Source organism: Pogona vitticeps, chromosome 1 (genome assembly GCF_051106095.1).
Source record: "Pogona vitticeps strain Pit_001003342236 chromosome 1, PviZW2.1, whole genome shotgun sequence".
Classification (NCBI taxonomy): domain Eukaryota; kingdom Metazoa; phylum Chordata; class Lepidosauria; order Squamata; family Agamidae; genus Pogona; species Pogona vitticeps.
Window position 1 is genome coordinate 141,918,902 of NC_135783.1, and position 24,507 is coordinate 141,943,408.

The 24,507-nt window shown below is 42.1% G+C and overlaps 1 protein-coding gene across 1 annotated transcript in view; it reads left to right on the plus strand.

The window, feature by feature from the left end:
* Window positions 1-23,190, plus strand: part of LOC110074256 (b(0,+)-type amino acid transporter 1) — a 38,259-nt gene extending 15,069 nt beyond the window's left edge. The window contains exons 4-6 of the mRNA XM_020784290.3: window positions 1,059-1,183; window positions 6,550-6,637; window positions 9,385-23,190. Coding sequence (XP_020639949.3) covers window positions 1,059-1,183; window positions 6,550-6,637; window positions 9,385-9,618 — 447 coding nt within the window. The 3' untranslated portion in view covers window positions 9,619-23,190. The remainder of the gene's footprint in view (window positions 1-1,058; window positions 1,184-6,549; window positions 6,638-9,384) is intronic.
* Window positions 23,191-24,507: the final 1,317 nt, after the last annotated feature.

A 24,507-nucleotide genomic window follows, 5' to 3' on the forward strand; every position in this document is an offset into this window, starting at 1 on the left:
ACTTTGATGGGCACTCTGAAGTCGGCTACGTGGGAACTTAGCCTGGCTTCTAGCCCCCTGATTGAATGCTTACTCAATGTTCTTGTTAGAGCATTCTAAGGCATCTGATTGGTCTAGAGTTCAAGCCAAGAATCAACATATCCTCTAATTTCCAGCCCCACCTCTTTCTTTCTTGCACCTTCGCCCCTGTGTGTGCATACGACTCTGCCCCCCCGTGCACTGGGTTCTGTCGCAACTGGAACCTAATGCAGTCACTGCACGGAGGAGGAAGACAGCTGTGCAGAGGGAAGCAGAGTTGTGCATGCATGCACAAACACCCAGCTTAGCAGGAACCTTAGTTGGAGCCTACTGTTTATTTGGAATGATTAGGATTGGTCCAAATAAATATGATTTTCTTCTTATCCAATCACCCAGATTGCTCCAGTGTGGGGTTGGGTTTTCTTTCTACACAGAAAAGGGGAGGTTAGAAATTAAACAGATCCCTCTCTTTTCTCCCCTCTTCTGCACTTACGCACATATGCAGAGGGGTGCAGACATACAAGTGTGTATGTGTGGGTATTTGTATTGCTGTATCTGTCTGTTTACTAGAGTGGGACAGTGTGCATCATTTTAAAGCTCTTGGGGGGAAATGGGATGAAGGAGCAGATAAATATGTGCATGGAAGTGTGTGTGTGTGCAACACACCAATCTCCCTCTGACAGTACCTGTGTGTACATGTCTGCCTCGCTCCCTTTCCCTAGATCAACGGGCCTTGCTTAGCTCTGTCCGAATTTCTTGCAGCCTCCTCCTCACTTTGCCCTTCCCTTTTTTCACTTCCCCCGCCCTCTGTTGAGCAGGGGAAGTGATTAACTTGCCAGTGGCTGGAAGCGGCTCACTTTTTGAGCCACCTCACAATATTGTAACTATTGGGCTGGATTAGAACCATAATGAAGCCTGGCTGTTCTAAAGTGGCTCCCTGCTGCTAGTGTAGCTGTAACCTGTGTGAAGTGAAGGAGCATCACAACTTTCTATGTATCACTTTTACTCATTTATTCCTGCTTTTTGTCTTTTATTTTCAGCCAGACATTCTATCCATGGCTCATATAAGATGCCTCACACCTTCCCCTGCTCTCATATTTACCTCTGTGGTGTCTTTAATGATGGTTGTATCTGGAAATTTCAGTCAGATTGTGAACCTTTTCAGGTATGTACGCTTTGTGTCCTTTTTACTCCTCAACAACATTGGTTCGTCAACATTGTCTGGATTGTGCTTTAGATGCCTCACCCACAGAGGACAAGCAAGACTGTACACGCTGGTCCCACTTCCAATGCCCTTATGCCCACCTGCTGCACACTTTTTGGCCCTCCTGGGCCAAAGGCTGGTGGACATTGGACTCTACACCTCCATCTGCCCATTGAGTCAATAACCTTCAAAGAGGGCTTTTCTTTTGTTTTTGTTTCAAAGGTGACAAAAAAAGGCTAGAACATCTAAGGGCCAAAACACACATCCCAAGAAATGAATCTGTCCTGTTCTTACAATTTATTTTTTTCCTCCCCAGCAACATGGTCTGTTTTCCTTATGTGTGGCTCTGGATTTAGATATGCAAACGAAGCATTGTCTGTATTCCAGAGATAATCCCAACAACACACAAAGAGTCCTTCTTCTTTGGCTGCATTTTCACACTGACATCTTTTTTTACCACTTGAGGGAGGCAAAGCGGAACTTGCAGTGGCTCCTCTTTGGCTGGGATTTTTCAGGTGATCAGCAGGCCAGTGGGTTGGTGCCTCTCCCAAAATCCCAGCAGGGACTCGATAGCTGCCTGTGAGAAGCTGCTGCAAAATGATTCAGCATGCCTTGTGCAGGTTGTCACTAATGAATGTGACTTTGGCCATTGTACCTATCGCTGTGTTTGGGACTGGGTGCAGCTAGACAGTGAAGCACGATCACGTTGAAAACGGTCGCTTCACTGGGCGTGGTGTAATTTAGATTGATCTTTCCAGGCACACATGATGCAATCCCCATTGTTGCCAAACAGAGTCGTCTGGTTGCTGACAGTATCAAAAAGACACAAGTGGGTGTAGGAAAGAGCTGGCCTAGTTTGTGCTAAACTATACGTTGTGTGGTCACTGCAAAATAGATCGGACTTAACCATCCCCAAAGGGGGAGAAAGGGGAAGATAAATCACAGTCTGGACACAATTTCTGCGTCCAGGAGAATAAGGCTGCAATGACACTGGGAAGCCAAATTGGAGCAATTTGGCTTTGCTGCGGCTTGAGTCACAAACTATTTTATGATTCTATTCAGATTAGATAATCACACAGATTATTTCAGTACCAGAGTCCACACTGGCCCCTCAATCTGATGTGTTCTGATCTGTGCCATAGCCTACAACCCTACTTCCTTTAATCTCGCTCTCTGCCAATCCCCGGCTTGCTTTTGATGGTTCATTGTGAAGCCTGTGGGCTGTCTAAAATGTTGCATGGTGCTGGAGGAAATGGACAGGTTTCCAAACTTCCCCAGAATGTACAAACATAGACACATACTGTGGAAGCATAGTAGTGTGCTGTAGTTTGTTGGAGTTGTTTTTATTTCACATTGATTTTTATCTCTCTTTTTTTGCCCATGCAGAGCTGATCTAGCGCTAAATTACTATATCAATGTAGTGAGGTGATCTTGCGCTAAACTTTGTGGTTTATTTTTTAAAAAATTTTAAAAAATACTTTGCGGCAGTCACCAGAATACCACCCACAGTCATTCCCCCCATTCCTTTTGGAGAATGAAACAACTGATCACATGGAGAGAAATCTGTTTGAATCAGTCTGGCTTCAAAAAAGTAGAAGCTGTCATAGCAGCTGAGGAAAAAAAAACACAAACATTCCATATCAGGAGCAAAAAAAGGCCAGACTGATTCAAATTGGCCTTTGTGTCATGCCATTCGTAAAAGGTGTTACTATACCTGTACTTTTTCTGTGTGTGAGAGAGTGAGAGTGTCAACATTATTTTTAAGAAGGTATAGTATAATGACATCCTGAAGCCATTGGTGTTCAGTTCAGTTGTGGACGGTCTCAGCATGTCATTTTATTTATACTTCCTTAAAGTAATTATACATGCTCATTATGTTCAAAGGAAAGAAAAAAGGGGTCTATAGCTTCTTTATGTCTCTGCGTTAGGACTGATAAGAGAACATCAAAAAACTGGAATATTCTACTCAACATGTAAAAATGCATTTGAAAGTAAGTTGAAAAAGTCACAAGAAAACATGGCTCATTATACAAAAGGAAAGAATGTGATTCCCATTTACTAGTTTTATAATATTACTTCCTAACCAGAGATGGGAAAAGTTACTTTTCTTGACCACAACTCCCAGAATAACCCAGCCAACAAAGTACAAGGGGACAAATCCCTGTTTATCAAGCATAAAATCTAAAGTGTGTGTTTGTGCATGTATGTATGCATGCATGCACTGTCTACAGGTGTTCTGTATACAAGCAAGAGAACACATAGTGACACTTGTTTTTAAACATGCATGAGACTGTGCACAGTACCTTGAGATAAGTTTTACAAAGCGCTGGCTTGAACTAAAAGTGTGGGTGCACAAAGACTGATTTGTAAATAAAAACATGATGGGAGAAACTAGTTTTTCTTTACCGCTTATGTGGCACAAATGATAATTTGTGTAGGAATGTGTCAGAGCTGTCTTCTTGAACATATTCGATTTGAAAAATGCCATTTGAAAAATTCTCTTATACTACATTAAAAGGATGGGTTTGTGCCTCAGAATTAAATATTAACTATTTAATTGAACTGGGACTTACATGCCTGGTTGGTGGAAGTGTCCAAAGATTATAGAGTTGTAAAAGTACGTACTTTAGATTAACCAGGACACAAGTAGAGGAAGGTTAACTGAGGATTCAGCTCTTTAAATATACTGTATGAACTTTGCAGTGTGACTGTTCATCGTCGTCGTCTAGTCGTTTACTCGTGTCTGACTCTTCGTGACACCATGGACCAGAGCACGCCAGGCCTTCCTATCTTCCATTGCCTCCCGTAGTTGTGTCAAATTCATTTTGGTTGCTTTGATGACACTGTCCAACTATCTCATCCTCTGTCGTCCCCTTCTCCTCTTGCCGTCACACTTTCCCAACATCAAGGTCTTTTCCAAGGAGTCTTCTCTTCTCATGAGATGACCAAAGTACTGGAGCCTCAGCTTCAAGATCTGTCCTTCCAGGGAGTACTCTGGTTTGATTTCCTTTAGAATTGATAGGTTTGTTCTCCTTGCAGTCCAGGGGATTCTCAAGAGTCTCTTCCAGCACCACAATTCAAAGGCATCAATTCTTCGGCGGTCAGCTTTCTTTATGGTCCAGCTCTCACTTCCATACATCACTAGAGGAAAAACCATAGCTTTGACTATTCGGACTTTTGTCGGCAAGGTGATGTCTCTGCTTTTTAAGATGCTGTCAAGGTTTGTCATCGCTTTCCTCCCAAGAAGCAGGCGTCTTTTAATTTCGTGGCTGCTGTCTCCATCTGCAGTGATCATAGAGCCCAAGAAAGTAAAATCTGTCACTGCCTCCATATCTTCCCCTTCTGTTTGCCAGGAGGTGATGGGACCAGTGGCCATGATCTTAGTTTTTTTGATGTTGAGTTTCAGACCGTTTTTTGCACTCTCCTCTTTCACCCTCATTACAAGGTTCTTTAATTCCTCCTCACTTTCTGCCATCAGAGTGGTGTCATCTGCATATCGGAGATTGTTGATATTTCTTCCGGCAATCTTAATTCCGGCTTGGGATTCCTCCAGTCCAGCCTTCTGCATGATGTATTCTGCATATAAGTTAAATAAGCAGGGAGACAATATACAGCCTTGTCGTACTGCTTTCCCAATTTTGAACCAATCAGTTGTTCCATGTCCAGTTCTAACTGTTGCTTCCTGTCCCACATATAAGTTTCTCAGTAGGTAGATAAGGTGGTCAGGCACTCCCATTTCTTTAAGGACTTGCCATAGTTTGTTGTGGTCCACACAGTCAAAGGCTTTTGCATAGTCAATGAAACAGAAGTAGATTTTTTTTGGAACTCTCTGGCTTTCTCCATAATCCAGCACATGTTAGCAATTTGGTCTCGAGTTCCTCTGCCCCTTCGGAATCCAGCTTGTACTTCTGGGAGTTCTCGGTCCATATATTGCTGAAGCCTACCTTGCAGGATTTTGAGTATAACCTTGCTAGCGTGTGAAATGAGTGCAATTGTACGGTAGTTGGAGCATTCTTTGGCACTGCCCTTCTTAGGATTGGGATGTAGACTGATCTTTTCCAATGCTCTGGCCACTGCTGGCATTTTGAATGTAGCACCTTAACAGCATCATCTTTTAAGATTTTAAATAGTTCAACTGGAATGCCATCACCTTCACTGGCCTTGTTGTTAGCCAGGCTTTCTAAGGCCCACTTGACTTCACTCTCCAGGATGTCTGGCTCAAGGTCAGCAACTACATTGTCTGGGTTGTCCGGAATATCCAGATCTTTCTGATATAATTCCTCTGTGTATTCTTGCCACCTCTTCTTGATGTCTTCTGCTTCTGTTGGGTCCCTCCCATTTTTGTCCTTTATCATGTCCATCTTTGCACAAAATGTTCCTCTAATATCTCCAGTTTTCCTGAACAGATCTCTGGTTTTTCCTTTTCTGTTATTTTCCTCTATTTCTTTGCATTATTTATTTAAGAAGGCCCTCTTGTCTCTCCTTGCTATTCTTTGGAAGTCTGCATTCAATTTTCTGTAACTTTCCCTATCTCCCTTGCATTTTGTTTCCCTTCTCCTCTCTGCTATTTGTAAGGCTTCCTTGGACAGCCACTTTGCTTTCTTGCATTTCCTTTTTTTGGGGATGGTTTTTGTTGCTGCCTCCTGTACAATGTTACGAGCCTCTTCAGGCACTCTGTCCACCAAATCTAGTTCCTTAAATCTGTTCTTCACTTCCACTGTGTATTCATAAGGGATTTGGTTTAGATTATACCTGAGTAGCCCAGTGGTTTTTCCTTCTCTCTTCAGTTTAAGCTTGAATTTTGCTATGAGAAGCTGATGATCAGAGCCGCAGTCAGTTCCAGGTCTTGTTTTTGCTGACTGTATAGAGCTTCTCCATCTCTGGCTGCAGAGAATATAATCAATCTGTTTTCGATATTGCCCATCTGGTGATGTCCATGTATAGAGTTGCCTCTTGTGTTGTTGGAAAAGAGTGTTTGTGATGACCAGCTTGTTCTCTTGACAAAACTCTATTAGCCTTTGCCCTGCTTCATTCTGACTGTTTATAATGTCAGGCAAACCTCAGATTATTTGAATCAACAGATTTAGGCACACTGAAGTGCATAGAGTTGGCCTGCCTTTTTGTTTTTTTTTAATAAAGGGGAATTCTAATTTTGTTCTGTACCTGTTGATAGCTGCACAAATATTATTGCTAAAGTGTAGAGGAAAACATGCATATTAAATACTGCTGTTTAGTACAGTAATTGAATTCTTTTTCTAGTAACAGCCAGGAATTTCATGATCAATCCTGTAATACATGCTATTATATTAATGTTCTTTTTTGCCCAGTTTTACAGCTTGGATCTTTTATGGGATAACTGTTACAGGCCTTTTGTATTTAAAAATTAAAAAACCAGAATTACCACGATCTTATAAGGTGAGTTTTCAACAATAAAATTGTTTTCTTACTTTTACAGAAAAAAAAATTGAAGAACTGTTCAAAAATTGTTAAAAATGTAATAAATGTTATTTCTGTATAAGTGCATTCAAATCTAACCAGTGAAAATTTAACCCATTAGTTTTTAATATATATCCAGTACGTACGTGTGTGTGTGTGTGTGTGTGTGTGTGTATGTGTGTGTGTGTGTGTGTGTGTGTGTATATGTATATATGTATATATATCTATGTATATACAGTGGTGCCTCGCATAGCGAACGCTTCGCTATGCGATGAAACCGCACAACGAGGGGTCCCGGGCCATCGCTGGAGCGTTCGCTCAGCGATGGCCCCTATGGGCTTTTTTCGCCATGTGATGATCGCGCGGACGCGATCAAAGCATAGCGAACAGCTGATCGGCAGTTGCAAAATGGCCGCCGCTAAAACAAAATGGCGACCGCTGTTTTGCCTCGCTAACGAGGCATCCAAAATGGCCGCCATAATGGAGGAAACTCGCAGAACGGTGAGTTTTAAGTCCATAGGAACGTATTAAATCAGTTTTAATACGTTCCTATGGGCTTTTTTATTTCACTTAACGATGGATTCGCTGAGCAAGGGTTAATCCGGAACGAGGCACCACTGTATATGTATGTATATGTGTATGTATATATGTGTGTGTGTGTGTATTTAGATAAACAGACAGACAGACAGACAGACACACACACACACACACATACACACACATGAGTAATGCATTTTGCTATCACTTTGACTGAAATTCAGTTGCTTAGTGTAGTCCTGTTGAATCAGTGGGGATTTGGTGAGTCAACTATTCCATAAATTCTATTGAGTCAAACTGACCTACTCACATTGTGACTTACTACACTAAAGTAAGCTCATTTGAGTTAAAGGAACTTACCAAGGAATGGACTCACCAAATCCCTATTGATACATTATGGTCTAGAGAGGCGGGGTATAAATTTAATAAATAAATAAATAAATAATTAAATAAAGGGTTCATTTTTCCATAGACACCAGCAGCACCTTCAGTCAACACAGACTTAGTGAATTAGGAAGCACTCTGCTGCTGCATTTCAAATTTCAACTCAGAATTTTGAATTAAGAAATTCTGGGGGACACGGAGGGCTACAGAAAAGCACTTAGGTCTGCATACATTCCATAGATAACACTTTTCCCAACCCTGCTTTAAGGTCTTCATGCCTCTTATTTTCAAGTTTTCTAGTTAACGGTAGCCTGAGGCTTCTAGGGGAGGTGTAGCCTTCTACGTGTTTGCTTGACTCTTGCTCTTTATGCCTCATGTCATCAGTGACTCCAACTACTTGAAACCAGGAAGTGGATACCTCATTAAGGTCCCTACTAGACATGGTATGGGAGAAAAAGGAACAAGAACTCTCTCTCTCTCTCTCTCTCTCTCTCTCTCACACACACACACACACACACACACACACACACAGAGAGAGAGAGAGAGAGAGAGAGAGAGAGAGAGAGAGAGAGAGATGTTCTTTTCGGCTCTCTGTTGCTTTATTTGGAAAAAAAGGGATGTGTGTTTGTCAACTGTTTGCTCCTTTTAAGATCTAGCCCTCCCCCACCCAAAATATGTGTTTTGTCTGAACAGTATTATTACATATTTTTCCCCTTTTTTAAACCACCCATGGAATGTGTATTGATTTGCAGCCACATAATTCTAGTTGATATCAACAGCCATCGCAGTGGTGAAGTTATTAGTCTATGCAACGCTCTATATATAAAGCACCTGTAGGGTTGAAACAAGAACATGTTGCAGTTTGGAATTTTTGGTTAAATTTCTCTAGCTACAGAGCAGATGTGCAGGGATTCACAGAGCAATATAGCTACCCCCTTTTTTCATCAACTGGCATTTACGATCTCAATAAGTGCCAGTTGATGGCACTTATTGAGACATCAGTAAGAGAAAGAATAAAAGGTTTCATGACTTACAATTGAACAGGTCAAGCAGCAAACTGACAAACATGACTGCTTTCAACAATAGATTTCAATAGTCTCCCTGCTTCTAACAGACAAAAGAGGAGGGATAAAAGAAAGAAGAGAGAGTCAGGGCTCTCTTTGAAATCAGAGTGAGAGAAGGAATGATTGGTTAGTACTATAAAAATTGATAGTCAGCCCAGCCCGGAAAGGTCCCTCCCAGCCAAACCTACTAAAGGTAGCATGCAAGACTGGAAAAACTCCAACAGAACAGACCGCCCAGTTTTACTGAGGCTTTTTGATAATTATTCACTGTATTTCCTGTTTGTAGGCTCTAAGTGTAATTTGCTTTTATAGCCAAGTTGGCACCATCTCCATATAAGTGGGAAGAATGAGGAAATTTCGGTAAACCCCAAGATTTGTAAGTGTTCAAAAGTATGGTCCCAAGATGTCCCCTGACAAATGACCCCTTCCCCTTAAAATTAATCCATGGTCAGGCATTCCAAGGCCACCATATTGGGACAGAAGAAAGGAGACATGAGAGAAAGGGAACAAAATGGAGTCTTATTGACTCCTTGGACCAGCAGGGCTCCCTGGAGCAACTATTCCTTGGAGGCTGCACCTGTTTAATCAGCTGTGAGTTCTCTTGCTAAGCTACTTTTTGACTCAGGTACATGAGGCAGCTGGAACTACATTTAGAGACACCTCTCATGCCTGCTGCCACTGGCTACCTATGAGTTCCTCTTGAGTACATGGGCTGCATTAACATATCTTCTCTTTCCACAGGTCCCCATACTCATACCTGTGCTTTTCCTGCTGATGTCTGTATATCTGGTGCTGGCACCCATCATAGACCAGCCTCAGATTGAGTTCCTCTACGTCATTTTGTTTGTTTTCAGTGGTGTCATCTTTTATTTCCCCCTCGTCCATTACAAGTGTCACCCCACATGCTTAAAGAGGCTCACTTTGCACCTTCAGCTACTTCTGGAAGTTGCCCCAACAGAAAGGGATATGAACTGATCAAATATTTGCATGGTTGCTATGAGAGGAGCACAGAGCACCTCTCCCCTTGTGTACGTCTTACCTGAACCAGGAAAAAAGTTTCTTTGGTCATCCAGATGTTTTGGCCTCCTTTTGTCTCCCATCAGCCCCACCAAGGACGGCCGAAGAAAAGGGATGATAAGATTTGACGTCTGGAACTTCTGGAGGGTCAAATGTTGCCAGTCTATGGGGAATATATGAGTACATCATGAATTCAAAATTATGGAAGCAGCCTTAGGTAGATCTGACTGGTGCTCCTGTTGAGGCTCTGGCTAATGGCTGCTTTACATCCGCTACCAGGGCTGTAGACACGATCGCTCCTAAACGCCCTCTCCAATGCAGAGCTCGGCCTGCGTCCTGGTTTAATTAGGAGCTACGAGCAGTGAAGCAAAATAGGAGAAGGCTAGAGTGCATATGGAGACAGAAACTGACGGATCACAATAAGGTAGCTGTCAGGGTCGCGACTAACTGTTATCGTGCTAAGATAAGGGTTGCTAGTCAAGCTCAATTCGCTAACTGGATAAGTGAGGCTTCAAATCAGCAGGCGGAACTTTTCCGTATAGTCAGCCACCCGACCAATTTGCAGCATTCTTTAAATCTAAAGTGGAGGCCATCTGCCGGGAGCTCTCTCCTTTTTTGGATACAGTGGATTGAGCAGAAATGTCCAGCGCTCCACCTTGCCTGGTAAGTTTCGATCTCTTTCAGCCTGTGATGCCAGATATTGTAGACAAAGCGCTTGAGGGCAGGGAGGATACTCATTAGGCCCATAAGAAAGAAACCTAATTTGGTGGCAGACGATATTGGCAACTATTGGCCCATCGCCAATGTTTCTTTCATTAGTAAAGTAGTCGAGAGAGTGGTGGCCGATCAGCTTCAGGCACATTTGAATGAAAAAATGCCCTGGATCTGTTCCAGTCGGGCTTCAGACCGTGCCATGGTACAGAAACTGCATTGGTTGCCCTGGGAAATGACCTATTGAGGGAGGCCGATGGGGGGAAACGTCTGTGTTGGTCGTCCTCAATATCTCAGCCGCCTTTGATACCGTCGACCATGGTATCCTTCTGAGGAGGCTCTCCGAGCTGGGAATTGGTGGCCTGGCATTTGCCTGGCTCCGATCCTTCTTGGAGGACCACTCTCTGAGAGTTCAGCTTGGGGAGAGGGATTCAGCCCTGTGGAGCTTCAATTGTGGAGTTTCGCAGGGCTCAACTATCTCCCCAATGCTGTTTTATATCTATATGAGGACGCTGGGAGAGGTTATCAGCGGGTGTGGGGCATCGTGCCATCAGTATGCTGATGACACTCTGCTCTACATCTCCTTTTTTCCAACTACAGTGAATACTGTTCTGTCCCTTCAGCACTGTCTGGAGTCTGTACTGCAATGGATGCAGAAAATGGGCTGAGGCTGAACCTGGACAAGATGGAGGTCCTAAGGGTGGGTGGACCGTCAGCAGTTTGGGAAACTCCCTCTCTTTTTGGGGGGGGGGTGACTCTCACTGCAAAGAGTGAGTTTCACAGCTTGATGATACATCTAGACCCGGCGCTCACCATGGAAACTCAGGTGGCGTCAGTAGTCCGTACCACCTATTTCCATCTTTGGCAGATTGCCTGGCTGTGTCCCTTTCTTGACGTGGGGGAACTCACCACCTTGGTCCATGCGCTCGAGATTAGACCACTGTAATGCACTCTACGTGGGACTACCTTTGAGATTGATGCGGAAACTCCAAATGGTGCAGAATGCAGCGGCCAGACTTCTTAGTGGGGTTAGGAAACATCAACATATCACTCCCACTCTGGCTGCACTGCACTGGCTGCACGTTTGATTCTGCATTGATTCCAAAGTTTTAATGATCACATACAAAGCCCTAAGGGTTTAGGACCTCAATACTTGGCGGAACACCTCCTCCCACCTAGATCTACCTGTACCACCCGATCTAGCCAGGAGGGGCGACTGAGGAGCCTAACATCGAGGGAGGCCCAGAAAGAAAAAAGAAGACACTGGGCCTTCTCAGCAGTGGCTCCCAGTCTCTGGAACAAACTCCCCCCACACCCCGAGATCTGTTTGGCTCCCTCGCTGGGCATTTTTAAAAACCAACTCAAGACCTGGTTATATAGACAGGCCTTCCCTCCGGGCATTACTTAACTTAGTTCTTCTCTTCCTCTATTTTTAACTATCGTCCATTGTGTAAATGTTTCAAATTGTCATTATATATTAATTGTTTTTACTCTGTGTTTTGTGAGCCGCCCAGAGTAGACTATATCTAAACGGGAGTCATGTAAGTCAAATAAATAAATAAATAAATAGGTATTTCTGAGATGTGCCTTTTCAGTTCTGGAGTGTGTACCATCTCCAGGATGGACAAAATATAGACCATAACAACTTGCTTCCCATGAAGTTAATAATGCATATATAGAATCCACGTCAAGTCCCACAGTTGAGTTCAAGGGAATATTTCAGATATCATGGCTTTATATTGTTCTACTGGAGTCGATTCAGGTGTTACTATACAAATCAAATCCATTTTAAAATGTATATACTGTATAGGAAAAATTTTAAAGTCACATTTAAATAAAACAAGTCTTTTTAAAGAAAGGGGTGGAAATCCTATTAGTTAAGCCTATGAGTGTCATGCAAACAGCATAACATTTGGAGAGGAATGGCTCAAAGTAATAAAAGCAGCACAGACATTATCTGTTGTGTGCTGGGTTGCATGATTCAACACGCAACAAATATTGTCTACCCTGAATTTGTCCTTGCGGCAATTCCCCTTCTCCCCAAAAGTTACCCCATTTGCCTCTTGAAGGCATAAAACAATAGGATTTTAGTCATTGTTTACTACATTTTAATATGAGCACTAGGGTGGACTAGACTGACTTCCAAAGAGGATGTTGGGAGGGTCTCTCATGTCACATGGCAATAACAATTTTACTCCTATTGTGACAACTTCTCAGTTCATCCTACATAAAAATAATGCAATATGGCTGCAATTCCATAGATCCATTTTCTGGGAGTAAGTCCATTGATCTTAATAGGATGTCTAAGTAGACAAATATAGGATGCCTGAAACCGTGAATGTGAGGGAATCTAGGCAAAGGATCAGGACAAAGGCCACAAGGGGTCATCCTTGTATGTTGTATATAGGGATGTGGCAAACTGCAGATAGTGAAACTGTGGAGTCCGTTCCCATAGATACTGTTGGAGTTATAGCATTTATATAGGCCTTCAAGAGGTTTGGATGGAAGGGAGTTTGGAATGATTATCACTCACATAGTAGCAGTCAGTTATTCTCCCTATACCTCACATTTCTTTCCCCTCCTTTTTCTAGTCAGGGTTCTGTGTCAATTAGCAATCTCAGTGTTCCCGGTGTGTGAAGAGTTTGACAGTTATGGAGTCAGCAGTTACGAGTCTGTGTGAAGTGTTTATGTAACAAGTCAGTTAGTCAAATAATGAAGTTAGCCAGCTAAGATCTCATACTGTGTAAAAAGTAAATATGTTTATTTGTTATGTTGGTATATATGAAGATTTATGAGTAAAACAGAAACATATTTTATTGTTTCTCAACACCAGAGTCACAGACTGAACCTTTGAAACTATATTGCCAATTGAGGTAAAACTAATTAACAATGAGAAGTGGTACATATGTGGGAGACATCCAGTTATAATAATCTGCTCTGTAGGTCAAAGTCAGGACTTTTCTCTCTCTCTCTGCAACATAGCTGGAGGTTTTAAATCAGTTTCCACACTCTGCTAATAGATATGGGAGTTTTACTGTAGTTATAAGAAGTATCCTGGAATTTTCATAATAAAGTCCCTCAAGTTCTCCAAATTGTATCATATAACTCAAATCAGTGAGTCTGACAAGTGCTAGAGGCAGGGCCTTTACATGATGGTTCTTTTCCAATCTATTTCCCTCATGTGACTTAGGCGTCTGGCCCATCTGTGTCTGCTTTTAAATGCTTTTTAAAAAAAATTTATTCTTCCAGGACTTTAACTGAATGTTCTGTTGATGGATATTTTGAAATTTCACAGTAACAGATCTTATTTAAATTCTTTTACTTTTAAAATAACATTATTAATGTATGTGTTACATTCTATTGTTTTCATGTGGTAAGGCAGCTTGGAAAGACTATAGTCTGAAAAACTGATCACATAAATAGAAAATAAAATACATTTTGCATGGCCATATTTGTAAGGCAATGTATCATCATTGGTACCTTGAAGAAAAAAAATGCTGAGACCTACAGAAAAGTATCTGCTATTCTAAAGTTCACCTTAATTCAAAGTTACTGCTGTCAGCTGATATGGCACAAGCGCATATGTGTAGCTTTGGCTTATGCAACTGTAGCAGGACTTTGATCTGTAAAACATATGATCCAAAGATAACAATCAGAAGGAATATTAGGCTTGGGAGAGTAGGAAGGTGTGTAGGTGGGTTAAGTTATTGCTTGTTTAGAGAAGCGTTCTAAGAATGTCTAAATATAAAAAACCAAACTAGGGCTAAGCATCAATCTAAAGAGTGGTGCAAGGGAAGAAACAAAATGTAGATTCATTTTGCAACATAATTTTTGGTTTACAAGCACATGGAGGATTGCATTTGAAGAGAGAAATGCTTTGGGTTACCTGCATTATAATGTGTAGAAAATGGTTTATTTACAGTGAGGAGAAACAGTGGAAAAGATTGTGTGATTTCAAATTTTATTACCGGATTTCCTTGCCTTTTATGTAACTGGTAGCTAAGGTTACCATCACAGCTTATAACATTGCTTTTTAAAAATAATTTGTTGCATAACCTGTTAAAAAAGGTTCCCCAACTATTCCATTACTGTTACTCTTCCTGATTTTCAAAAGGGCTTCAATATGTTGTTCCTTATGTAGTCTGTTGCTTTTTTGTGACTTAAAACACACACACACACACACAAAGCAAAACCAAGAACAAAAAACAACCCCCCAAAACCAATAGTAAAGCCCTTACATAGCTGTTTTGATTCCAGACTGATTGTTCATCTCATCAATCCTCCTCAACAAAATGATGCCTTTCAGAGGCTTTTTAAACTACTGTACAAGTCCCATTATCTGGCTAGGAATGGTAGTCATGCTGGATGGAGATGAGGGAAGCTGCAGTGCCACCCAGCAGTTTAGAAAACTTTGCTTGAAACCATGCTTAACAGAACAATCCTCCATGCTTCTATTCAAATGCAAGTCCTGCTAAGCTCAGTGAAGCTTATTCCGAGGGACAGATGCAAGGCTCATAGCATGTTTGTCTTTTTGAAGAAGAGAAGAGTAATTTTTTAATTGGTATATTGCCAGAACATCAAAAATAAAGAAATGGGAAAAGAAAGTATCATTTACAGAAAGTACAGTGGTGCCCCGCAAGACGATGTTAATCTGTTCCATTGAAATCGCTGTCTTGTGAAAACATCATCTTGCGAAATGCGATTCCCCATTGGAATGCATTGAAATCCGTTTAATGTATTCCAATGGGGAAAATAGTTGTCGTTTTGTGAAAATCGCCCATAGGGCAGCCATTTTGCAAATCGCTGATCAGCTGTTAAAATAATTGTCTTGCGAAGCATCGGTCCTGAAAAAAAAACCCACCATCTTGCGAAGCACGGACCGAAACATTGTATAGTGAAAATCGCCCATAGGAAACACTGTTTTGAGAAGCGCTATAGCGATCGCAAAAACTCATCATCATGCGGATTTGTCGTTTTGTGAGGTAATCGTCTAGTGGGGCACCACTGTATTTCTCACTCCTTACATAATATTTCTTGCAATTTAACAGGCTACATTTCCTTTTAAAAGGGGCTTAGAGCTGTAAGGAGCTCATAGAAACAAGTGCCACTTCTCATTTTTCTCTTGATAAAATAACTACTCTTTAAATATAACAAAATGATAAGGAGCTGTCAGATCAGATAAACTGATGCCTGAACCTCTCCCTAAGAATCCTATACAACTTTATAGATTTCCAGGGAAAAATCAGAAGCCTGTGTACATCACAACAGGCATTTATGTCAAAAAAGGGTTAATTCTAGAATGAAACCAATCACTGACAATCATATGAAAGTTCACCTGAGTATTAAGGTATAAGTCTTTCCATTGTTGCAATGATTCTGGGCAATGTCAGCTTGTCTAGTTCTACAAGCTTAATGTCTCTATTACTTCTATATTCCATATGGTCAAAAATAAAACCCCAAATATTCAACAGTCTTACAGCTGTTGTAAGATGAAAAAAACCTGTAGGCATAAATGCTTAACAGACTTGCGCCTTGTGAAGAACTGGATATGTGATTGCCATCCAAAATTCTTACAACTATGAGAAGTTGCAAACAAGCACATTCAAAAACAAAACTTGAGTTGTAGGCAGAAATTAAATCATCCTATAATCATGTTTTAAAATTGCAGGATCATACATTCTCAAAATATCAAAGTTGTAAAAAGTAAAATATATATAAAGAAAAAAAAACACCCACCTTTTAGCTTCTAAACTATTAAGAGCATACAAAATAATTCTACATGCTCACTCAGGCAAACCAATTTGAATCTATGAAGGAAAATCCATATTGATTGTGTTGATGACTTTTGGAAATGAAGCTGGTGCAGTGCTACATGATTGTTGTTCTTTGATGTCTGGTGCCCAAAATGCAGTTGTGATGGCATATGACTTCTAATTGCCTGTGTTTATGTCTTGTTTCCCTACATTTATACTTCTTGCAGATATTCAGAACTCCTCCCAATCTGTAAACAATCCCTTTTTCCAGGAGTCTAGAGATCCAGCAGTCTGAAGTTGAAGGGGAAAAAAATCAGTAGATAGCTATATAACTACTGTAATTCCAAAAGATTGCAATTTACAATCTGACAGGCTGCCACTATGGCAATAATACCATTGGTATGTCTAATTTTTTTTTTCCAGAGCGTGGAGTAACAAAGGACTGTAGCATTTAAAAAATCTGGAAATCCCAGAATCCTGGAAAGCTAGAATATTTTAATTATGGCGAGTGCAAACCATAAGACCTACAAATGCCTTCTCTATATTTACAAATTGTAACCTAAACAGCTCAGCTGTCTGGATGTTATTGTTCAGTGACCTTGTTCAGTTGGAGAGCTAGCTAATTGTTTTGGAATGACTGTATTAAGCAATTGTTCAAGCCTCAATTTTAAAACCACCTTCATTTTCAGGGCTATTTTGTATAACCCCACCCCCAAGTTATTTTAACACTCTATACACATAAAATTTCAAACCCTGTCAGAGCCGCTACTACTCAGGAGGATGGATGGGATCATCATCCCTTTTTAGAAATTACACCTTGGCTCCCGATTGGCAAAGTTGGTGGATAAGAGTAGGGGAGGGAAGAGCAAACGAGGACTCTTCCATTAATCAAAAGGAAGGCATTGTTTCTTGAAATATCGGATCTCAACATCAAGCTCTCTTTAATCGCTGGGATCATTGTTACAGGCTGTTCCTCCCAAGAACTCTGAGGCTAGCAGCAACTGTGAGTGATCAGAGCAGAACATCAAGGAGAACGCAGATGCTTGTTTATGGTAGCTGTGCCTGAAAAGCTAACTGTTGAATCTGCCTTCATATGCCTGTGATGTTTTGACAAACTATAGAAAGGATACATTATCCTTCAAAGATTTCTAACAGCCATTCAAATATTTAAACAGTATATTTAGATAGCAGTCTTCCCTAGCCATGCACCTGGCACCCACATGGATTTCTTCAGACAGGCTTAATTTTCAGATGACCAGACAAGAGTAGTGTGCACTGCAATGTCTATAAGACCCAACGTCACGCGGATGCCTTTAGACATCATGAGCTGCCAATCCTCTACATACTTCTAAATAAGTCCCACTAAAGTCAGTGGGTCTTCTGAACATGCATGGATCATGTTGGACTATAAATCAGGAGAAGGAGGAGATCCTTAAATAAATCTTCCATGTAAGTGCAAGTAGGATGAACTATTGTTAAAAGACAAAGTCCCATCACATACTGTGAAGAAAAATAAATGTTGTGTGTAGTTTTTTTGTCATGCAGGGGCAAAACAGCACATGCAAAAGCTGCTGTTTGGACATGGGGTATGGTGCTCGTAGCTGTGATTCCCAGCACTACTAATAATGTTGCCAGTAATGAGGAACATGAAAACAAGTTTTGAACATGGCCTACACACTTCATAGATGTAAAAGAGGTACATATAAGAGGCCAGCTGCCTATTATTATCAGAGTGGACTTTGTTCTAGATGGGCGGGGTATAAATAAATAAATAAATAAATAAATATATAAATAAATAAATAAATAAATAAATAAATAAATAAATAAATAAATAAATATTATAGGCAGTGGGCCTGTTGGCCAGCCAGGTGGCCTCCATGCATGTCCCCACCTCTCAGCTGGGGACATGCAGGGAGACAACCTGGCCAACCCTATAACAACATATCAGCCAGCCTGTGAGAGCCAGCCAGGTTGCCTTTAAAGATGCCAGCTGCAGCAGAGGAGAGGAGCAAGTGACAACTACAGGTAGGGAAGCGACAGGGACAGTGGGAAGGTGGTAAGGGACAGGGGTGTCTTTTGGTGCCTTGGGTGCCTCTCAAAAAAATAAACATTGAGACGACTCAATGACTCAAAATTTGCTAAGAATTCGTGGATTCATATTTGTTCGGGGTCAGCACCTTTGACAAACACAAATGGATGAATTAGTGTTTTTTTACTTTTTTTGCTTCGTGCCCATCTCTAATTCTGATAGTAAGGAATAAACATCTGCCATTACATTAAAATAAGTAACAATGTTACTAGTTTTATAGTTTAAGAAACCTGTCATTATGCCCCCTTTACCTCAAAAAGCAACAGGTTACAGGTAACATTATTGTAATGTTTGATATTCAGGCTCTGGGGGTAGGTCAACTCATAAGATCCCAGAAGAGCTTCATAAAGCAATACAAGACCAGGACGAGACTGGGTATCTTTGACAATCCCAGGCATTCCATCCTACACGTCTGGGTTTAAGATGGAAAGGCCAAGTCAAAGTGAGGGAATATGGAGGGCTGTCAGGAAGTGCCATCTATGACACTGGAAACACGTCATGGGCCACATCTGTTAAGGCAACTTCTTTAGCCTTCGCAAACACATCTGCTTTAGCTTCCAGCATCTTGGTTTTGCAGAATGTGAGCTAACATGAGATAGCTTTATCACTATTCTTAAACTAGCTGCTGTTTTGGTTATTGTACTTCCTTTGCTTTTTCAAGAGAAGAGCTATTCTCACAGGGTTGACCATCTTACACTGCCCTTCATTATCCATCTCTGCCATATTGTTGCTTCAATGACTTTGCTGCCAGCTGAAGAGATGACCAGCACAGACAGCCAAAGGTCTTCTCTCCAAACACCGTTTACGTGTTTCGAGCGTATCTCCCAGTCATGAGGGTCAAGTTGCATTGAGCTCTAAGCCATACCCCAAATTCCACATGGGTGAAGGAGATGTAACTGTACTATTTTTCACAGTCCTGTACTCTATGAACTGTTCTTAGTCAGGACACAGCATTTGAACAAGGTGATGTACCTGTCACAACTTCCTGCATTTCCAGCTTTGATGTTGGTGCCATCTAGCCACAAGCTAACTATATACACAGGCTCCTGCAGAAACCAGGGGGCTTATCCCTATGCTTACAGGTTGTGTTGGGATGTAGCCATTTACTCCGTGGTTTCCTTAGGAAAACAGGGGCAATGACCCATCTAGCTCAGCACTGACAACATCAGCTTTCTCCAGTCTGTTTTTTCCTCCAGATTTTAGATTGCAGCTCTCAGAATCCCTCACCATTGACCAGGACTGATAGGAAGACAGGTGTGCCCTGACTGGCAAGGGCCAATCTCTAGGAATCTTTCCCAACCCTATCTAAAAATGCCAGGGATTGAAGCTGGGAACTTATGTATGAAAAGCAAGTGCTCCATGGGAGAGGACCGGTGTGTGTCAACCACAGATAGAACTGGTGTCAATTACCACCAGCATTCTTGTGTCAATTACAGACAGGGCTTGGAAGAATTATGGTTTTGGACTTCATTTCCGACTGCAGCTATGCTGATTGGGGTGGTGGTTCCAGGAAGTATAAACCAACAGAATAACTTTCCCAAGCTTTAGTTGCAGAAAGGCAGCTCATTGGCTGAAAAGAAGCAGTTGTAAACAAAACTAAGGGCATATTTCATCAGCATTTACTGCTCTTGTTTTCCATGACCAAAAAACTTTTCTTTAAAAATGAACAGAAGCACATATAATTTCTTGCATGAGTATGGCCACCAGGTGGCATGAAACCCCAACAAAAATGGCCAGCTTTAACACCTGTTCTTTGCTTCCCCATTGAGTAATACATGCAAACAGATGAGACATGGGTGGATTCATATAAATCAAGCCAAATGTAGGTATTGTTGAGAACAAAACATGATAGTGCTTGTCGTAATAATAATTTCTGTTAAATGAAACGTGCAGATGTTCCAGTGGATTCATCTAGTAGGGTTCTTGGGGAAATGACGCTTGTTTACCTAGCCACATTTGTCAGTGCTTGTAGTCTGACACACAGAAATGAAGGAGGAAAACATCCCACACAGAGGAGGGTGACAAAGGTTTTATGCACCTGATAGATACGGCTATGTTTATTGCTAAAGTAAGGGTAGGTGACTGGTGGCCTCCAGATGTTTTTGACACACAACCCCTAGCCAGCGTAGTCAATGGTAAAGCTTTGTTTGTTTGTTTGTTTGTTTTCTAAACTGCCCATCTGACCAATGGTCACTCTGGGTGGTACATAACAACAAAACAAAACAAATAAATAAGTCCCCAGAAAGGTGGCCTATAAAACAAAACAAAACAAAAATTTCAGAGAAACTGCAAATTTAAAATTAATTTAACATCAGGGAGAGGCTAGAGATGTTAAAAATACATTCTCAGTAGAGTTTTTAAGATGACATAATTTCAAAAGCCTGCTGGAATAGGAAGGTTTCTCAAGATTTCCTGAATGTCCCCAGAGAGGGAGCCAGGCGGATTTCAGGTGGTAGTTCATTCCAGAGCAGAGGAGCGAGTGCTGAGAAGGTCCAGTTCCTTGTTTCCTCCTTCCAGGCCTCGCTTGGGGTTGGCATCCTCAGCTGCCTGGCCTGAGATGCACAGGTAGGATGGGCAACCTCTCTTGGAAGGAGGCGTTCTGCCATGTAAGGAGATCCCAAATCATTTAGGGCTTTCTAGGTCAAAACCCGCACCTTGAGCCTGATATGAAAATGAACTGGTAACCAGTGCAAGGTGGCCTGTATCGGGGAGATGTGTTGCATTTGTTAATTACCCTCACTAGTCTGGCCGCCATGTTCTGCATGTGCTGAAGTGTCCGGATCAGTTTCAAGGGCAGCCCCATGTAGAGCACATTACCGTAATTGATCCTTGAGACTACCAAAGCATGGACCAATGGGGTGAGGGATCCGCTGTCAAAGTAGGGATACAGCTGTGCAATCCACTTGGGAGCTGTTGCCCAAAAACATCTGGAGGGCAACATTGCCCATCTTTGTGCAAAGGCCTGAGAGACCAGGATCAGGCAAGGATCCCCACCTTACTTACAGTGGCTCTGGAGTGTGGATGAAGTCAAGTACCACCATGTCAAAGTATTCCCAACAACTTGATCTATTTCCTGGCTTTTTCAATACAGTATACGCTTTCCTTTTGCATGGAGTCTGAGTGCAGATGAAGAAGTCTGCTTTGCAGAATCTAAGTAGATCTAGACTTGCTGTATGAGATGAGAAAGGACTCCACATATGTAGTTGCTTCTTAGAAAAACAGAATTCCTTTTGCAGACCATGGTGGCAATATGGTGGGATGCAAACACAGAAAGATAAATAAACCTAAAATGTCAAGCCGTGCTTTTTTTCCGGTTAAGTAACAAACAGGAACAGGAGGAAGAAACAAGGGTAGAATATTCAGCAAGTTATTCTGTGTTGTCAAGAAGAGGTGATTAGGCCAAAAGGAAGGTATTGGAAAAGATTATTGTCATCTGACTGGCTTTTTATTCTTTTTCTACTATTTTTAATTGTTGCCTGGGATTTCTGGAAGTTGAATGTCCAAAAAGGTAACCTTTCCAAGCCCTCCCTGCTATTAACACCATTACTTTTTTTTTAGCCCAGTAAGTAATGCCTGTTCATTACTCCCGTAATAATGCATTTTGGGGGGACTAGGGTGGCATTTTTGGATTTTTAAAAATGCAATGTTTAAAAAGGAAAATTTTTTAAAGGAATAAAAGGGTTTAAAGAACAGTTATTATCAACAAGTTATTTTTCTACAGTCTAAATGTAAAAAACAAAAAGAGAGAAAAGTAACAGATTACTCTTGAAAAAGAATGTTCTAAGCCAGGAGTGGCTTGGGGACCAGCTTGAGGGGCACCCCTCAGCCCAGTCGTGAACTGCCTCTCTTCCAAGCTCTGCTGAGGACAAATCAGACAGCAATTCTATTATCTTTGCAACCTCCAAATTCCATCCTGTCCACTCTTCTCTTTTTTCATTCTCAGAAACGTCAGGACCCCTGTTTATTTTTCTCCAATACAAGGAACCTCCCAGGCTGATTCTTGCTGCAGTGAGGAGCCTAGTTTTCCACACAGAGCTGCCTCACCATTTAAAACCTCAACAGTGCTCCCAGTGCACAGATCTCTATTGCATTCATTTGGTTTCCTTTCTGCTGTGGTCATTATGAAGAGGGGTGTTAATTCCCAATTAAAATAAACCAATACATAAAATGCTTTTCCTGAAAAATAAGACAGGGTCTTATATTAGTTTTTGTTCCAAAAACGCATTAGGGCTTATTTTCAGGGAAGGTTTTATTTTTTTTTTTCATGTACAACAATCTACAATTATTCAAATACAGTCATGTCATCTTCTGGTTGCTGCACAATGATGGAGGGCGGGGTTTCACTTAACTAGGGCTTATTTTGAGGGAAAATCATACTGGGCTTCTTTTCAGGTAAGGTCTTATTTTCGGGGAAACAGGGTAGCTACCTGTAAGGAAGGCAAAGTGCATTTAGCCTGAAATCCTTAACTTATTTGTGTGTGAGAAAGACACAAGGAACACAGAAGGCTTTACTTCAGTGGAAAGTTAAGTGATGAAACAGACCAGGGATTTTTCTTTTTCAGAAAAGTGTCATCCTCTCCCAGAGTGCCTGGGGTTAATATTTGCCTTTTAAGAGGCTTTTCTGCATTAATTAAAAAGGAGCCCCTTAAATTTTTTTTTTTTGTAAGAGTGTGTTAGAATGCAACACAGCTGTAATAGAATTCCTTACAGCAGCTCAAAATGAGCTGCATTTGGGAGGTTCCTTTTATGAAGAATAAATAGGCGAATAGCCTAAAAGGCTTCTGTAACTGAGCAGAGGTAGGATAATGCCTCTGGGGACTCAGCCCATCCTTCTCCCACTGTTCTGCTAAGAGTGGCTTCCAAATGCCATTCCATCCATTCGTCTTCAAGGGAACAGCCCAAGCTCTGTCTGGCTTGCATGCAAAGCGGCGGGCTGAGCCTCGCATGGTGTTCACTTTGGCATCCTTCCCGTCCTCCACAGAACTCAAGGCAGCATACATACATACATACCGGCAGGCCGGCAGGCTACCCCACTTTATCCCCACAGTAATCCTGTCAATAGGCTGAGCTCAGACAATGGTTTTCTCCGGAGCTGATTGGGACCGGGGCTGCTTCCAGACAATGCTTTTATTGTGCAATTTCCCTGCCTGATTCAGGAATTTTACAAGGACCTCCAAGCCCCCCCCCCCAAAAAAAGTCCATTTAGAACTGTTTTCCCTCTGCTTATTTCATCCCTTCTTTCCTAAAGAAAAACAATAACAACATCCGGATACTACCCTCTGCCAGTTCACTATTTGGTGACTGTCAACTAATCCGAATTAATTGGGTGTTCTGTGATACACCGGTGTGATGGTACTGGGATGTCGGTGCGCGGATACCGACATGGACATCTTTGGAACCTCCTTGGGAAAGGTATATCATATGAGTTTGCGGGGCTGTGGGAGGGCGCGGAGCTCTGCTCCTGCCTTTTGAAACCGGCCGCTCCATCACGGGGAAACCTCGATAAGATGGTACTGTACTCTTCGCCTGTCTGCTGGTAAGGTTTAGTCATTTTTTCCCCGCAGCTAACCGAAGCCGATGGTGAAGGGTCAACCCCAAACACCTCCCAGCTGGAGAAGACTGTTGTTATCCCAGGCTCAACCTGCCTTGGGAATGTGTTTCACTGACGTTAGGGCACCGGGGCAGTACCCGGGAGGGGACCCTTGCGGACCCAGAGGAAAGCCGCCCCTCCAAACCGCAACAAGGGTCCTTGCATGAAGGACGCGACGACGGCGGATCCGCACCGGGAGCGGAGCAGGGCGGGGCTTTGTGTGTGTGTCTGTGTGTGTGTATGGGGGGGGGAACTAACACAACCGGAGAAAGTCCTGCCAACCTGGGAAGCGCAGGCATTTAGAAGAGATCACACTCGTCTCTTTCCTCCTCCCCTTCCACCACGGCCACAAGCGGAGAAGACTGGACTACTCAAGTGTAAACTTGAGTGTAAACTTGAGAGCCGTCTCGCTGGATCGGGGAAACTGGACTTCTTCGTACGTTCATTCTGACTATGCCCTGATCAATGGATGGATGGATAAGCTCTGGCGGGCCACTTGTTGCCTAGCCCATTTTCGCCGGCTCAAGGAACAGCCAACCCTCACATTTACACTGGAGTAAATCCAACACGAGACACACACACACAGAGAGAGAGAGAGAAAGCAGAGTAGGCCAGGCTACGACTTTTACAAAGCTGAGATCCGTGGGAACTCAAAGGGAAGCTCCTGCGAAGCTTCCTTTGGGGCGGATCATCTCTGAACGAGC